Consider the following 17,933-nt stretch of genomic DNA (forward strand, 5'->3'; position numbering starts at 1 on the left):
GCGCTGTGCGCATTGGCGCGCGAGGAAATTTCAAAACGCGTAGTTTTCTTTTGCCTTTTTCTTATATGTTCGTTTTTTTTTTTTTTAACTCGTCATCGACGAGTCACCGCTTGTTTTTCTTTGGTTTCGCGAAAAATGCCACGTGAATCGAATCGAATTGACCTTATTTCTCTAGCAATGAGGCCATCGATAAATCGATAAGTCGCATATAGAAAATAATGTTCGCAAAAATAGAAACGAAAAAAAGGAGGAAAAAAATAATAAATTGAGAGCAAGTTTTCCTCTGTTGTTTAGCATGTTGCGTAAAAGATCCACGCGACGACGAAATAAAAAGTACAAGAGTGAGAGATAGCAACCTACCGTTGATTTGTAGGAATACTGATCGTACATTCGGGCCGCGTCGAGCTCACCGTTCAGCGAATAGCTCGAGTCCACGCTGTCTCGCCGCTTCTTCTCGTCACCTGCAATACAAAACATTCTGATCACACATACGCGCACGCACCTCCACCTCGCTCGAATAGCGACAAGTCGATTAGACTATCGCCTCTGCCCCCTTTTTCTTTTCTTTCGTTTTCTTTCAGTTTGCTGTTGTTCCAGCTCTCGGAATCATTTTATTTTATACGACATTTGTCGGCCGAACGATGACATAACGATTATCGAGATCGCTGGTCATTTTGTTTTTGCAACGCAGCGCGTACTTGTCATCGTGGCTACGCCGAGACACACACACACACGCGCGCGCGCGCACACGCACACCTCTCTTTATTGTCATTATCAGAGCAAAAATGACGATGCTATCAATTAATCGCGAGGGGCAAGCCAATTGTAAACGTAAAAAGAGGCCATTAGCCACACAATCATCTAATGATACTCATCTACAATGCCATATCATCATCCGTTTACGTTTCGAACGTTGAAAACAAAAAGAAACAAATCATCGGGTACAACGTTAACGTGACGCAACAACGACGACGACGACGACCACGACAATAATTTGCGCGATCGTTTAATATACCAATCGCGTTTGTGTGTATGATTATCAAATAATTGCACTTTTAACAAAACCGTTCCCAATATAATAATGCACATTTTCCGCGATACGTCATCCTTATTTCAGCGTAATAAATCATCATTACTTCGCGATTTCAAATTCGTTTCGCCACTGCAGTACAGACATCAAGTGCGCAGAACGCATCCTTAGTAAAGGAAAAGCAGGAGAATTTCGAAATCGCTTTTTATTTTCAACGTGAAAATAATGCACTGCAAGCGTGAACCCTGCTTTCGTAATTTCTGTTGTTTTTTTTATTTTCGACTTTTACCGCGCGCGATCAATTGCTTTTCGTATTGTTCGTGCGCGAAAGGCCAATTTGGCATGTTTTCCGCGCATATTAATTCAGAGCTCCGTTCGCCGGCGGTCCGTCTAAATAATTCGGGAGCATTTGAAATAGATACATGCAGATAATCAAGTTTCCAGCTTCATTGGCGCGATTATACATATTTTAAGCCTATGACCTGTATGATTTCTGTAAGTTAATATTTGAGCGGGCTCTCGGCAAATTCGCTGCAGCTCTGTGACTGCTTTGTTATCGCGCTCCTCTCGAATGACAAGCGAATCGCACTGTACTTTGTCGCATTGATTAAACCGCTATTCTTTTTTTATAGACGCGGAAATGGAAACGCGGCCATAAAACAGAAAAAAAATCCAAGTTTTTAATTTTTCGAAAACAACTTTTGACATTTCGCAGTTGCGCATGAGTTTGAAAATGTGTGCAAGTTTTGATTGCCGAGCAAGCGAGAGAAAGAGAGAAAGAGAGAGAAAGAGAGAAAGAGAGAGAAAGAGAGAAAGAGAGAGAAAGAGAGAAAGAGAGAAAGAGAGAGAGAGAAAACTTTTATAATACATAACCAATTTAATGTCGAAAAACATAAAGTTTTTGATGTAGAACGAGCGCTGCCTGCCAGAGAGTCTCATTCGTGATCTGTAGCTATTAAATTTTTATGCGAGAAGTTGCTTATACTTCCTCTCCTCCGCGAAACGCAATTTTCTTCGCTCGGATAAAAAAAAAAGAAAATAAAAGAAAGAACAAACGAAAAGAGGAGCGCGGTAATTATTCTTTTTTCGAAACGGCGTTATGTGAATTAGACTATTTGCCCGGCGGATCGAAGTAAATTACCGACGCAAAGTGAAAACGCCACACGAGGGAGCGTGTAAATGTTTAACGAGCATATACATAGGTGAAATCGCTCGCTAGCGGACAATACAAAGTTTGCTCCTGGTCAAACGGCTTTCTACTAGGAATCGCAAATGAAGCGATTCCGCGGCTCGCGCCAATACTTGGATCGGCGATGTGTGCGAAATTAAAAGGCGCCCACGGATTGTAATTAAGTGTGGGTTCGCTTGCGACACGCAACTCGCAATGCATAACCCACATTTTCGTAATCAGAAATGTGGAATGCGCGAGAAGCCCATTTGAATTATTGATTTCGTATTCTTTCGCCGTTCTCTGCCTCATCTCCCCCCCCCCCCCGCCCCGCCACGCCGCCGCGATTTAAAAAAGAGCAGAAAAGAAATGGCATTTCAATTTAGGAATTCATAATTCAACCGCGCGCTTGGATTTTCATCAACGACGCAGCCGCGTTGCACACACACGCGCGCGCGCGCGCGCACGCAAACATATATTTCATATTGATCGCGTCGTACGTGTATGCATGTATCTTTGCTCCGGCAATACGTGCGTCAATTTTTGCAATGATCAATAAATTACATCCTTTGTGAAGTCCAATTTAAAACTGCCTGCGAGCTTCTAATCCAATTATAGATAAAGTACAGTTGTCATTGTGTGTTGAAAAGGCCGCGAAGAATTGAGAGCGAGCGCAAGTTGAGCACCACTGACGCGCTGCGTGTGTGCCTCTCTATATACCTTTCAAGACATTCACTTGTCAATTGAACGGAAAATCAATGCGCTTTGAAATACCTCACTTCTTGCCGTTTAAGACACGGTCGACCTTTTTTTTTTCGTTTTGCGTTGCTTTTAATTTTTGAAACTCGCGAATCGCTCGTGACTAAGCTCTCGATGTCGCCCGTCAAAGCTCATCCGTCCTTTATTTTCCTCCGTCCGAGTGCCGTCTTGCTGTCCCTTCATCCGAGCTCGGCGTCATTACGCGCGATTCGCACAACGAATCTGCGCTAGGCAGAAGTTACTCGCGCGCGAAAGTAACTCGACAACGGCATCGCTATGGTAGCGAGTGGGAGAAAAGGAAAACGCGGTCGCTGCGCGTCAAAAAATAATAGCGATTCGCGCTGCGGAATGAAAAGTACACGTCGCGCGCGCGGTGCGAAAGGAGAGAGAGAAAGAGAGAGAGAGAGAGAGCGAGAGAGAAACATGCGGTCATTCACGTGGATGTGCTCTCTTCCCCCCTCCCCTTTTTCTCGTTACTGCGCCTCTCTCACGCGCGCGCGATGTCAAAACAACGCCGTCCCGCTCGCGATTCGCGATCGTGCAAAAGAGTCGGAAAAGCGATTTGGAATTGTCGGCGCGACGCCGCTTCCCAGACCTACCAAAAAGGCTGATGGCGATAGCGCCAACGATGCCAGTGTCGGCACTCATGCTCGCACCAGAGGGAATCTGCCGGCCAACACTAGTCTTCTTTGACTTTGGCGCAGTGTCACTTCACAACAACAACACAACAACAACCGAGGAACTCATGTCACAGAACGCACCCACCAATGCGAAGCAGCACAGCCAGCACTGTATGCCCGCGAAGACTCTTGCGACGCGCACTGGGACGAACGAACGCGCGGAACGGTACGGAAGCAGAAAAACTGGAGGGCAAGCCGGCGAGTCGTGCGTGTTTGCGTGTGGTTTGGAGCTGCGCTGCGGCGGCGCGTTTTGGACGTGTTGCCGCGTTAGTAGCCGTAGGTGCAGTGCCGGTGGAGAGGCTTCTCTCGGTGCCGCGGCTTCCCCCACTTTTCTCTCGTTTGCTGCCAGCCCAGGCCTCCCTCCTCCTCTTTCCTCCTCCTGCCCGCCAACACCGCCACCTCCTAGGCGGAAGCGCGCGCTCTCGCTCTCTCTCTCTCTCTCTCTCTCTCTCTCTCTCGCTCTCTATACATCGAGAGCGTGTGTTTTGCCAATGTCTCTCTACTCCGGACTGCTGCATGTTATTATTGCCGCTTTTCGCGCGCCATGATTTTTGCTCTCTCGCTCGGCTTTTCTGCGATACTGGTGCGAACTGGCTCCTCGACGGATATCGCGATTTCGCTAGCATCGGAGCCGACGTCGCGAGAAACGACATCGTCGTCGGAGGAGGGTCCGGTGGAACTCGCTGTTTACGCCGCGCGCCCGCGCCGGACCTAAATCAACACCGACAGTTCGGCGAGGAACGCGCGGCGAGAAGTTTTCGCGCTCCATTACGATTGCAACTTTTGAAATAACAGTACATGAGTTATGGCCGGCCGAGCGAGATAAGTGGTAATAGCAATACACCGCGGAGAGAAGCGAGCGCTTACATTCTTCTCTCTGCTCGGCGAAACTTTACAGCGTTCGTTTTACACGGAACTTGTAAAAGAGGAGAACAGCCGGCCTATCGAGTCCGGCCAACATCAACGCGGACGAGAAGCGCAAGTTTGCTCAGCCGTCCATTTCCGAACTGGAAGGCGCGCGTGCTTGCGAAAAAAGCGCAGCGAGGGACGAAAGCGGGCTTCCGGGTCGCGGCACGCGGCCGCCGCGCAAAGGCGGAATTATGTCAGTGATTCGGCGAGCCGTCTCCGTCCGCCAAGTGCCGTATCGGATTTCGCGCGGGGGGGGGGGGGCGTCAGAGGCGCGAGACGGATCATCGCGCGCAGTGCGATCCGTCGGAAGCGACGGACGGCGGCGGAGGCGAGAGCTCGCGACAATGGGCAGTGGCGTAGAAAGGAGGCGAGCCGGGAGCGCGCGAGGGGAACGACCTCTGGGCCGGCGTCGGCAGACGCGGCGGCGACGGCGAACGCATCGGCCCGCGGCACTCGAGGCGCCAGTAAAAGGCCAGGCGCGCCTCGGCGCTCTCAGGCGCGCTCCGAGCGGGAAAGAGAGCCCCGCTCGGGCACTCTCTCGGTCAAGGTCGCGCACGCCACGCCGCCTGCCTGACTGCCTGGCAGCGCGACTGCACGCGACGATTAGCGAGCCGCGGAGACCCACTGACTCACTGCGGGCCGCGCGCCCGAGCCCATTGACGCGCTCCCGCGAGCGCGACGCGCTTTTTCTCCCTTTTTTCCGGCGGCGCTCGCCTCGCGCCGGCGATCGGCCGGCAGCCCGAGCGCGGCGCACGTGACGCGCGGCGGCGAAAAAGGCCGCGGCACGTGGCCCCCATTCACGGCGAGCCGCGGCTAATGGCTGCGCAGCGGCGGCTCGCTCGCTCTCGCCCGGCCGCGCCGCACGTACGCGCTCGCGGGCGCGCGGGTGCCAACTCTTTCCGTCCTCGCGCGCCTCGTTATCCCGGCGCCGACCCTGAATCTGGCGCGCACTCTCGCTCTCTTTTTGCCGCGGCGCCGGATGCCCGGCCGCTCCGCTCGCCCGCCGCCCCGCTTCCTTTTCATCCCGCCGCCAGCGCCGCCGGCTTTTTCGAGGTCGTCGCATTCCCGACGAGCCTGCGCCGCTTCCTCGTTCCCCGGGCCGGCGCCGCGGGTCCGCGCCGCTGCCGGGGGCAATTTTCGCGTGGATTACTTAATCGATTTAACGGGACGAACGAACGCCAGCGGATATTTCGCCCCAGCGGAAATGCAGCTTCGCTGCGCGACAGCCCGATCCAGTCAAACGTCGCAATATGGACAGTCGTTGTCGGAAGATTATTGCATTGCGGTACGAGAATACCGCTCGAGAATAGATTCCGCGATAAATATTATCGGAGACAATGAGGAACGAGCAGCCAGTTTGCGCGCGCTCGAGGAAGTAATAACGTTCTAGCGCGGCGATCGAATCGCCAAAGAGGAGGTTGAGCGACGTAACGGCCGTTGCCCGCTCTAGCGTCCTTCTAAATAAAGCCCACTGGAGCGGCGTCGGCGAAACGACAACGCGCGCAGCCGGTTGTTCGCGCGAGGAGCGAGCGAGCCGATGACCGCAAGGTCGGGCGCTCGTCGGGTTCGCCGGCTGTCCTGTGACCTGGATCGTCGCCGAGCGTCGACCGAAAATATCGCGCGGTCCGCTTTAAAAGGCCGGCACGCGCAAGCCGGCTGGAGCTTTCTCTTTCCTCGTCGAAAGCGAAAATAGCGAGCGCGCATCCGAGCGAGCGAACGCCGGTGGGCTTTATGCGGCCGGCGGCGCGCTCGCTCGCCCGCCTCGCTTTCGCTCTGGCGTGCCGCCGCGTGCCTGCCTGACGCTCGGCGCCGCCGCCAACTCCCCGAGAGCGAGGGTCAAAGGCGTGATATCCGCCGCCGCTCGGGATCGTGACCTTATCCGCTCGCTCGCTCGTCCTCTCCTTTTTTCCCTGCCGCCGGCACTGGGTCAACCGTGTCCACGCTCGCTCGGGCGCGCGTTCTCGCGGCTGTCGCGGCTGTCGCGGCTCCTTTCGCGCGAATCGGCGCGGGGCCTCGTCGGCACCGATTGTTCGCCCTCGGGTGCGCGCTCGTCGCTCGAGAGCAGCCGTCGAGCGGTGTCACGCCCTGCCAGCGCGCCCCGTGCACGCTGCGCCCTCGCGCAGCCGTCTAATCGCAAAGAGACAGCCGAACCGAGAGAGACAAGCCACGCGTATCCGCGCAGACACCACAGCGAGCCATAATCTAGAGGCGCCTCGTCTGCGGCGTGTACGGCATTAAAACGGTACAAACGGTCTTCGGCTGGCGCGGGCGGGCGGGTCGATAAAACCGACACACAGCAGCGCCGCGAGAGAGCGAGAGAGAGTAAAGGCGTCGACGTTGGCAGAGGCGAACGACCTCCCGACAGCGCGCGAGCGCCTTCGCGCGGGAGCGAGACAGAGGCAGCGTGCGTGCGCGCATAGCGTTCCAGTGCCCCATTCACTTTGGCCTCGGCTGCGTGGCACCGCGGAAATTCGGCGCCGCCGCCGACAAAACGCTCCTAACCCTCTGGCACCTTTTCGCGTCGGCGGCGCGGGACCGGCTCGCTCTCGTCCGACCGTCGGCGGACGAAAAAACCACGTCGACGGCAGGCTCGCGCGCCACACCTCCGCCCATGGAAACGCACTCGACCTCGCCCTTCGAGCGCCGCTCAAAACTCCGCTCTCTAGCCGCGCACGAGGGAGGGGGTCGGTGGCGCGGAGCTGCTGGCGGCGTCGGCGGCCGGAAGGGTTGACGACCCATAGCCATCCTTTATCTACTGACATCGATCGATCCTACCTCTCTCTCTTTCTCTCTCTCTCTCTCTCTCTTGCTCTCGCATCGCTGCCTGGCGCGTGCACGCTCGTCGGCTGCTGTTGCTGCTGCTGCTCTCGCGGACTTTCGGATCGTTTAACTCGGCGAGCCTCGCTCTTCCCTTTTTGCATCTGTGCGGTGTCAAGGATATCCTGGCCAAGCACCTGTGGGTGTCGTCGTTTTCAATGACTTTATTACCTTTGCCCTCGTCTTCGCGACGGACAACCGCGCTTTTTTTGTGTCGACGAGCATTTTTTGTTTTCCTTGTATCGAATACATCGAAGACGCCGAGGCCTCGAAAGCTCTCGCGCTAATTTATCGAAAAGAAAAATCATCCGGCGACGGGCCGGAGTCCGTTATCGAAATGAAAATTTGCGCGCTCCCCGCACAATACATATCGTCAGGCACGCGGGATCGCGTTAATTTCAAGTTGTACAGCGTGTGAATCGAGGCGTGCGTATGCCGCGCGAAGCTTTCAAATTTAATGCGACGTTGATTGAATAGCCCGGCCGATGCCTTTTGTATTACTTTTCGAATAAATAGACGCACGCGCGCGAACTGTGATCGCGATGAGCAATTTCACGTGGAATGTGCGCGCGCGTCGATTATTGCTATTGATTTAATTAAAATAAGGTTCGAATTTCCCGGATCGAGCGCGCGAGCCGATTCGAATTGAAAATAAATATGGCAGAGAAAGAGAGATTGTTCAGCGAAGAGTACAAAGTTCTTCCCTTCGATTAGTTATTGTTTACACTTAATTCCAGCGCACAGTGCATACCGTTCGGAGAAACGTAAGCGCTCTTCTTTTCTCTTCATCGAATCGAACGAGGAAGAGGAAAAAAATGGGAAAATTCGGTTTCCCAGAGATGAAGTATTGGATTAAGTTTTATGAATAATGCTCGCGCCTGACAATGCGGAAGTTGGAAAGTTTCTCGCTGGCGCAAGTGATCAGCGCGCGGAAAATCGATCTGAGTTTGGCAGTTAACAGATTGATGGATTGAATACCTCCCTGCCCCTTGCCTTTTCGTTAGAAATGAGGTAAATTGAAATTTGGCTTGAAAGCACTTCTCCCGATGCTCGGCACGTACTTGTGTTAAAGCTAAATTACTTTTCAAATAATAGTTTCTTTGAGGCGCAAAAGTTTCTTTAGTTAATCCCATTGTGCGCGGCCGTGCGCGCGTGTGTCTCCGTGTATAATAGAAAATTAAATCAGGTCCCTGGCCAGACAAACATCCTTGTTGCTGTATCGCGGTTGTCTTTCGCCAAGTCAAATTGTATATATATATAAATAAATACACCCACATACACACACGCGCGTGCACGAGCGCGCTGAATATTTGATTACTCAATTATGCATTTAAATATCTCGACAGGTTTAATATTTGAACGTGAAATTTCCATTGAGTGCGCGCAAGAGCTGAAAAAGATTGACGGCAAGTTCATTTACGTTAAAATTTCGATAATTCAGTGAAATATTAATTCCCACCCTTACGCTTGTATCCACATGCACGAAAGAAATACGTCAATTTGTCATATAGAAACGCTATGATATGTCGCCACACACACATTTATTTATTCAACTTGAAAATTTGCGCCGAAGCCTGCGCAATGTCAGCTTCATTCAGCATAGTCGATCTAAAAAAATTCTTATCCCACACGAAAGTCACCGTCGAATAAGAAGAAGAAAAAGAAGAAGGAGGAAAAGCAGAAGAAGAAGAAGAAGAAGAAGAAGAAGAAGAAGAAGAAGAAGAAGAAGAAGAAGCAGAAGAAGACGAGAGGATCTCGTCAGTGATGTCTCTTTGTCGCTCGCGACGACGTTCCCACCCTTTTGTGCACAGACGCACACAGATGCACACGCGAGGCTGTATCCCGCGGGAATCAATATCCGTGCTCGCGGGGGTTGCGCGCGCGCGTACCCCCTATTGCCGGCGCGCGCGCGAGAAGGGGGTACGTACCCCTCTCTACCTGCGTACACTCTCTCCGCGCGATAAACGTGATTTAGACTTGTGAGGAGGAGAATAAAACCATCCCTTCCTCCTCCGCTGCAGCTTGTATGTATGTATATATATAAATACATGTGTGTGTGTGTGTGTGTGTGTGTGTGCGCGCGCGCGCGCCCGTGTATGTGTATCGAAGTGTACTGCCTCGGCGCCTCCCCCCGCTCCGCTTTTATTGCCTTGCATATTTTACGACGTATTTTCATAAATTCCAGCGGCGGCGAATATAGCCCACACGATATTATTCATGCAAAACTATGCGAGATTGTAAATGTTGTGTTGTGTGTTATTGCGGAGATGTCGTATGACAAAATGATAATGCAGCGAGAGTAGAAGGGGTCGTATAGTAATGACGTCAAGCGTTGCATATGTGCACCACTACAAGGTCGACGACTGAAAGATGCCTTGATTGGCTCGCTTGGATTTCAAGTACGTAAATAGCTTACGTTCGATTGGACGAGGCGACGCGAGGTTTACGCGGCGATGACGCGATTGAACATTGATTTCCAGCCGTCGCTCGCGCGCCACTCGGAAAAGCGAAACAGCATTCTTTTCCGCGGCTCCAGGCCGCCCCTCGTCCGCGCCGGTTCCCTCGACAATAAGTTCCGCGCCGCGGCTGCCGCGGGCAAACGGAACGACGCGCGGCTTACTTCCGCCGCTCGTCTCGATGTCGAGAGCTTCGTTCGAGGAGCAAAAAAATCATTCGATAACGAAGCGCGAGGGAGCAGACGGCGCGCCGTGGAAGACAGGAGCCTGTCGGCCGAGGCGAGCGTTAAACAAAGCGAATAAAACTTGGCGAAATTGATTAAAAGCTCGTCTTTGCACACGCACACGTATTTACGGAAAGAGAGTGGTGGCAGGTCGTAATGCTCAATCTCCATCTTGCTCGCTTTTCTCTTCCATTTGCCATCCTCTCTGCCTCCTCTCTCTTCCGACCCCACTCTCGGCTCAGGCGCAGCAGCCTCTCGCGCACCACCCTCTCCGCCCCGTTGCTCCCAGCTACAAAACATTCAATTCGAGTCAACTTAAAACCAAATGGATTTTCCAGTCTCTTTCTCTCTCGTGTATCTCTGCTAAATTTCTCGGAAGCGCCGAGCGCCTTTCTCCCTCCCGTTTCCATTCGTACAAATCTTATACTTTTGCCAAAAGCTCGTTTAATCGAAGCGCAGACCTCGCGCCACTGGCTCTAATTAGGAAATTCAGAGTTCAAAGTCTCTTTTGAGATCAAAGAAAGGCGCGGGAGGCAAAGAGGGCTTCCGATTTGAAGACGTACGACTCGTACATTAAGAGTAAAAGAATGACGTATGCATGACAAAAGTAGCGTCGTCTCGGCGAGCAAAGAAAAATCTCAGATCTTTTCACTCGTACGCCGGCGCATTGTTACGCGATATGCGCGCTTTGCGTCATATATACCTTCTTGGAAATGAGAAATCTCGTAAAAAAAATTGAGATTCAAAGAAAGCTTTGCGAGCTCCATTCACCTGCAATACGCGGGTGGGTAACCAGCATTTTACTTAGAAAATGTAATGAGAGACTTTCGCTACGCAGCATCTGCTGGTTTTCGGCCAGAAAGAAACTGACCTAAGTAAACATTTTTGTAATGGATGAAACTTTTGAAAAGACCTGAAATTGAGGCTATGACCTCGGCTTCTTGATAGAAAATTTTTCAATATAGCGCTTGCAAGACACCGAGTGCTTGGCTCTTGAAATAAAATAAATAAAAAAAGAAGGATAATTATAATTGAAGCGGGTAGACGGAGATTATATCGATTGAGCGACAGCTATCGTAAAAAAGCGAGAAAGTATTTGAAACATATGGAATTGTCGCTGGGACAAGAAACTTGGAACAAAAGAGAGTAAACGATGAAAAAGAGGAGAGGGATAATAAGATAAAACGCTGAAAGGAGGGAGACAAGAAGGGAGAAGCGATAAAAAGGAGAAAAACAGACGTGTTTGTGTCCATCAGTTGATTGGAAGCGTTACAATGAAACGATAATTCCTCTCTCTCCCTCTCTCTCTCTCTCTCTCTTCCAAAGACAATGAATGATCCTTCTGCTCGTTTTATTTTCCATTGATTTTATACATGTCGTTCCTTTGGCGTTTTTACTCGCTCGTTTATCAGGCGTTTTATTGTTATCCGAACGCAATAAAATCCGCTTCATCTGCGGGATTGTATGCGCTTTCGCACATGGTTGTATACAGTATGGATTAAACACAAAATTTAATTTAAATACTTTTGTATGTGTGCGCGTGAGAGCAATGTTATTAGTCGAAAAAAAAATTTCTTTTTCATTAAAAAAGAAAAAAAAGATTGAATTTTTGCGCCTCCGTTGTGTCGTTGGTTTGCTTTCAAGTTTAACTATCGAACAAATTTTTGAAATCATATTACAAGATGAAATTTATCGTTCGATATGTGTACTTTAGGTGGGGATTCGTCATATTATTTTTTTAAATTAATAAATGCCGCTCTCAGCGAATTGGAATTCAGTCCCTTTTTTTTTTAATATTATTTCAACGAGGAAAAATTTCAATTTCAGTCTGATAAAAAAGTAAACACGAAGGTTTGTATATTCGCCAAAAAGTAATCATCTTGAGCGAGTAATATTTTTCTTACTTTTCCGAGCTTCAAGTTAAAACGAGAACTATTTCTTTGAAAAGGCCGTTAGAATTTTAATGAGATTGCTTTCAGCTCTCTGCTTGCAGAGGCAAATATAGAGTATAAACTTCACAAAGTCATTTTCCTTCGCAGTCGTAAAAGGATATGGTTTTGAAAGATATTCATTTTTTTTTAATTTTTTCGCGTTGTATGCGGCGCAACTTTGTAAGAATCGACTTCTAAAGCTGTAAATAACTCAGTTCCCGTCACCCCATTTTTTCGTTAAAAATCAATAACAAAACAAGTAAATCATTCGAGCTGCCTCGACGTCCTGCAAAAGTGCAATAACCTTTCGCGAAAAGTGTCACTCAGGAGAAAAAGAGCAGAGAAGCTTTCGCAAAGACTCGCGGGGGAGGCATCAGAAAGTTCGTCACGGAATAATCGCAACATAAATAATGAGGCAGTATAAAGTTTTCTCTAATAACAAAAGTAACCGCAATTCGCCGAAGAAGGAAAGATCTTTGAAGGCAGAGAAGAAGAAATGTACAGAGAGAAGCTTCGCAGCCATGAATTATGTATCTGCGCCCTCCCCCTGCTCCTCTCTTTCCTCGTTCTCTCTCTTGCAGTGCCTCTCATTTTCTTGTATTTTTCGAAGGCTCTTTCTTCAATCTTCCTTTTTTCCCGAATTCTCCCGCGCCACACTTTTATCCCTCGAAACTTTTTCCGCTCAACTGAAATGAAACTCCGCGCAACGCGTAATTCTATAAGAAAAAGAAAGAAAGAATGGAAAGGTGATGGGCGGAAGAAACGCCGCAATCTTCTCTTTCTACGGCTGCAGTATTCATCGACTTTGACGAGTGTGCGTGCGCGCGGCGCTCATTCTTCCCCGTGAATTCCGATATTGCTCTTTAAAAGTTTGAATACCTCTTTGGTTTCCAGAAAAATACTCGTGTGCGCTCGGCCCGCGCCTACCTACCAGCCTTATTTTTCTGGCGTTCGCCGACACAACGCGATATCGCGTCTTATTGCAATCGGCGAAGTAGCTGATTGAAACGTCCGACGCCGGGAGCGACGAGCTTCCTCGAGTAAATAGCAGCGCACTCGTTGCCATCGATCGGAGACGACCAAAACGTTTGGTGTCCGACTGCGCTGCATCGCAAAACGAAAGGAGATCGCGCGCGAGGGCAACGACCCGCGGCTAAATTGATCGGAAAACGAGGCGACAAGGCGACAAACAAGATCAAATGCCGAGCCGCGGCCGAGGAGAGAAAAAGAGAGTGAGAGAGAGAGAGAGAGCGAGCGAGAGCAGAAAGCCGCAGGCACTGGAGTCGTGCGCGCCGGATGGGGAAGGGGGCAGAGCCGCAACCGCGGCGTAAAGCGCCCGCTCGGCGGCGCTTGGGAAAGGGCTTTGAGAGGGTAGGTAAGCTGCGAGAGCGAGAGCGAGAGAGTGTCAGTGTCGGCATTCCAGACCCGGGTTGGCGGCGAAACGCTGGCGCGGCGCGAGAGCGAGAGGATAAAGGCAAGTGGCGGCGTCGTCTGTGGGTCAAGGTCGCGGCAGCGTGCAGCGGGATATCCCCGCGCCGGGCGCGACGAGACAGAGGAAGCCGGCTGCTCCCTCCTGCCGCCCGGCCGCCGGCGGCGCGCATTAGAGCGAGCGCGCGCCGGCCGATCCCGAGGGAAGCTGCGCCGCGACTCTCGCCCGCAAGACGAATCGCCGGCCCGCCGAGCGACGCCTCAACGCAGATGCGCCCCGAGCTCTTCCGCTCCCCAAAGCCCGCGCGCTCCTTCGCAAGGCCATTGGCGCCTCCCGCGTTGACGGGCACCCTCGGCCGCTCTCCTTTTCTCCCGTTCGTTGAGCTCGATCGACGATAACGTTGCCGATCGATCCTCCCTTGCCAAGCTAATCAACTTACCTGGCCATTTATTACTTCTTCGGCCGCGGTATTTCGTCGGCGGAGGGCACTCCGTTTTTAGCTCCTTCGTGCCGACACTTGCCGCGGAAATCCAAATCTGCCAACTATACGCCGTCGCTCACGTGACTAATCACCAGCTCGAATTTATGCACCTCGTACGCTTCCGGGTGTCGTTGCACCAGCTGTGTTCGCCTCTTTCGCCGGGTTGCCACGGGTTTTTCACGATCATTCCGATCTTACTACCGGCAATTAATTCGGCATTGAATAAAGCGAGAAACATTCGCCACGTTCCCTACCAAATTTGGCCCGAGGGTATAACTCTACCACGACTCTCTCGCGTTCTTTATTGATTTTCACACTCGCGTGCATCGTACATGCACGCAAGAGCCCAGTTGTGTCTTATAATCTCATTGTCAAATCGATATACGAATTTTCGAATTTTCATCATACACCCTACAAGTCAGTGCTCGCCTAGCGTATTACTATTAAATACAAATTAGTGCAGCACGAACAATTTGTTGAATTAGAGAGAAGAAAAAACGACTTTTTCTTGTGTTCGTTGCTCGTTCTTGATCTTTCGCCTTTTTAACAAGTCTTTATATTACTTATAAAATTTCTTCTGCAAAGTTCTAACAACTAGTTTTGCAGAACCAAGATATTACTTTTTAAAAAGTATTTCACTTTAAACTTTGTGTCTTGATAAAAAATAGAACGGGCCCTTCAGTTACATTGTTCATCTAAATTAACGTTCAAAGTCATGAGCGCTAACTTTATTCATTAACTGAGCTTTCACCTAAAGGACTACTTATCATATTTATCCACAATAATAATTGCGTTAATATATTTTGAAATAACTTATTTAATTGCATCAATTAAGGTTTATTTTATGAAAGCAATGTGTTTCTTTTTCAAAATTAAACTTTCATTTACTCGTGCAAACTTTTCATCAAACTCGTTAAGCACATGTTTAATAATCCTTTTTTATTCGCAGTATATACGACGAAGGATGTATACCATGAAAATCGCATTACGATGGCTGCAACGACTGCATTTACACTGATGAATTATACATAAACTGTACGAACCGACGATACGGTAAGCGTCATAACTTTGGTGAACTGTATGGATCAACAAAGATTTCTCTAAATGAGAATATGTCTGAAAATATACGAAAAAAAATCATGCAACTGGTAAATATTCACCGAGTTATTCCTTCAAAACGAAGAATAAATAAAGCATTGATTGAGAGTTGATAAAGCAAGAAAAAGACTCATTTCGATAAAAGCACATCTCGATAAAAGGAGTCTGCAACTACAGAATGGCAGCACCGTCCGAGGTAGAAGCTCTGGGTCGTATATAAACATCGAGAGAGAGAGAGAGAGAGAGAGAGAGAGAGAGAGAGAGAGAGGTTGAATCCGTTGCTGGCTCTAGTGACGCGAGGCAGTTTTCGTTACAGTTTTACAAGGCTGGGTGCGAAGGAACAGGTGGCCGCTCGAGAAGGACGAAGAGAAAGTATCTCCGGCTCGCTTGCCACCTGACGCGCTCTTCTATATTCGTGCGCGCACACACACGCGCGCGGCTCGACCATTTCAGGATTTCGTTCGGCGCGATATTCTCGGTCGCGGGCACGAGACAACGAGGCAGATGTCGTCGCTTGTCTTCGGAGCATCGGCCCTCGTCACACCGGTAATTCGCTCGGTACGTACGCCGCTTTTTTACGCGCCGTTATAAGTCGATCAGCTTGCAATGTCAAGAAAAATCCTCGCACAACTGCGATCCCGTCGTTGTCTCGCTTCCCTGAAGCATTCCGTCATTTTCGAAACTGAGCGGCTCAGGGGTAAATCAATATCGAGAGTATGCTACACACGCTTCGCGTCGTATATTGAAAAGTTGAAAAATTGTACATTATTTGCCGCTACCCCCGCTCCCCCCTCTACGGCCTGCCAACCGGCGCGTCGGTCACGCCCGACAAATAAAAACACAAGTATCGTTAATCCATTTGTGAAATCCAACAAACATAGTCGTCGCGCGGCGAGTTCTCAAGAGCCGTGCGCGCAAATCGAAATTGTTTCTGGTTAAAATGATTTAACGCTTCAATCAGCGTGTCGATCGATCGAAGCGCGACACGCACGCGCGCGCGCGCCGCTCGAATCATCGCCTACGCATCGACATCCGCGCGCGCGCATAAAATTTCATTAATTACTATTTGGCGTGGGATCTGCGTGCGCAGGAGCTCTCATTAATACGACGGATGCCACTACATTGTTAAATGGCGAAACCCGTCGACATTCGTGCAGGCATCTTTTCTTTTCGCGATGAGTTCCTGAAAATAATGAAGTTGCGCGATGTGAAAGGCATTCCGACGGCATAATTCAGCGAGAGCTTTAATTAAAATATCAAAACTCGTAATTACGAGGCCACTCTTGCAATTCGTTTTTCCCTCGGCAGTATAACTCTCAATTATTATTACCATTCGCGTCTGATCAATTCAAATATAAAGCCGGATAAAGATCGCTTGGAATGCTTCAGTGAGTTGCGACTGGGAAATTTAATACTGATTGCGTGAGTATTATGCACCGGGCGTAGCGGTATTAGTTTGCATTTACTGACATAAAATAGAGAGAATAGCGCGGATATATCGCATAAATTGCATCTTTCCCAGGCAGCGCCGTTTCGTATTTATTCGGGGACGATATCAACGTGAAATACGATCATACGGAGAGAGAGAGAGAGAATCAAAGGGCACCTTTATGTATCAATTTCTATGATCATGTTCGTGCATTTGTCCCTCTCTTTCGTCTTTCCCCATTGCAGCTGCTGCCACTTTTCTTCGACTTCCCTCTCTAGCAACGACGCGGTCCCGTGACCAAAGCTTGTCCCCCACCGTTTGCCTTGTAACTGCCCCCTCTCCAACTCTCTCCCTCCCCCTCCCCTCTCCGGCAAGATTCTTTTGCTCGCAAAGCCGAATGCATAATTTATATTTGTCATTCATCTCGCTGCTGTTTACCTTTGTTATTTTCTCCGTATTGATCCGTTAGGAGTTTCAAGGCAGCAAAAAGGGTTGGTGGTGGGGGAGAAGTTTCGCCGACGAGGATGGAGAGCGCGTACACGTTTTGATGTACGAGAGCAGCGGCGGCGGCGGCGGCGGCGGCAGCAGCAGCAGCAGCAGCCGCCTTGACAGAGAGCAAAGCAAAGAATGGCAAAGATCAAGCAAGCAAGTGGCAGGGGCAGCGAGAGGAAGAAGAAAAGGAGAGAGAGAGAGAGAGAGAGATACGCGAGAAGGAGGAGGAAGGAAGAGGAGTTTTGGAAAGTTCAAGAGCTGCTGCGCTTCTCAATACGAGTTTGCGCAAACAGAAAGTTGCAGCAGAACAAGATAGCGTATGTCTCTCTCGCACGCGCGGATAAATCAAGGAAAATTTGACGAATCAACATGACGAGAGAGCGAGAGAGAGAGAGAGGGGAGCGCGGGGGTGGGTGAAGGCTAATTACAACTAGCATATATACGTATGCGCGCATAGAACATGTCCTGATGACAGCAGTATATCTCCGTGGGTGTGTTGGCAGTGGGGAGCTGCACCCCTTTATTATTGCATTCCTTGTCTCCAACGGACCGACTAACCGCAGAACACTTTGTCTTGTGCCGAGAGCGCTATGCGCTGTAGCTCCCCTAATTGTGTATACCCTCTCTCTCTCTCTCCCTCTCTCTCTCTCTTCTCTCTCTCTCTCTCTCTCTCTCTCTCTCTCTCTTTCTCTCTCTCTCTCTCTCTCTCTCTCTCCATCGCTTCAAATGCGATCTGGCGTGTATAACCAGAACGTCGATGCGCGCGTGTGTGTGCGCGCGCGCCCCACAGACTCCTCATCTGTGTACGTGCGCGTGAGTGTGTGTATTACTCGATAATATCTTTGGAAGAGCCTCATATCGCACCCACCCTCCTGCTGATCTACCTGCGTTAGGATTCTAACAACGAGATGATGTTGTCGTTGGGAGCCTGCAGAGAGTAAGCGGATTTTTCTAGAGAATTATTATCGTTCGGTCGGAAAGATCAGCGATCTTAATATCGATCTCAGTTGCTTGCATTTTTGCTGAGCAC

General features: G+C 50.0%; 1 protein-coding gene across 4 annotated transcripts in view; it reads right to left on the minus strand.

Annotated features, from left to right (window-relative positions):
* LOC131667753 (TOX high mobility group box family member 3-like) overlaps positions 1-17,933 on the minus strand; it is a 177,614-nt gene that overhangs the window by 148,040 nt on the left and 11,641 nt on the right. For 3 of the 4 annotated variants that reach the window (XM_058941415.1, XM_058941413.1, XM_058941412.1), the window contains exon 2: positions 361-461. In XM_058941415.1, the coding sequence (XP_058797398.1) occupies positions 361-461 (101 nt within the window). Of the gene's footprint in view, positions 1-360; positions 462-3,556; positions 3,909-17,933 lie in introns of those variants that run through there. The other variant, XM_058941414.1, reaches the window with a different exon arrangement.

This window comes from Phymastichus coffea, unplaced genomic scaffold (genome assembly GCF_024137745.1).
Source record: "Phymastichus coffea isolate CEN01 unplaced genomic scaffold, Cenicafe_Pcof_1.1 PCOF00070, whole genome shotgun sequence".
NCBI classification, from domain to species: domain Eukaryota; kingdom Metazoa; phylum Arthropoda; class Insecta; order Hymenoptera; family Eulophidae; genus Phymastichus; species Phymastichus coffea.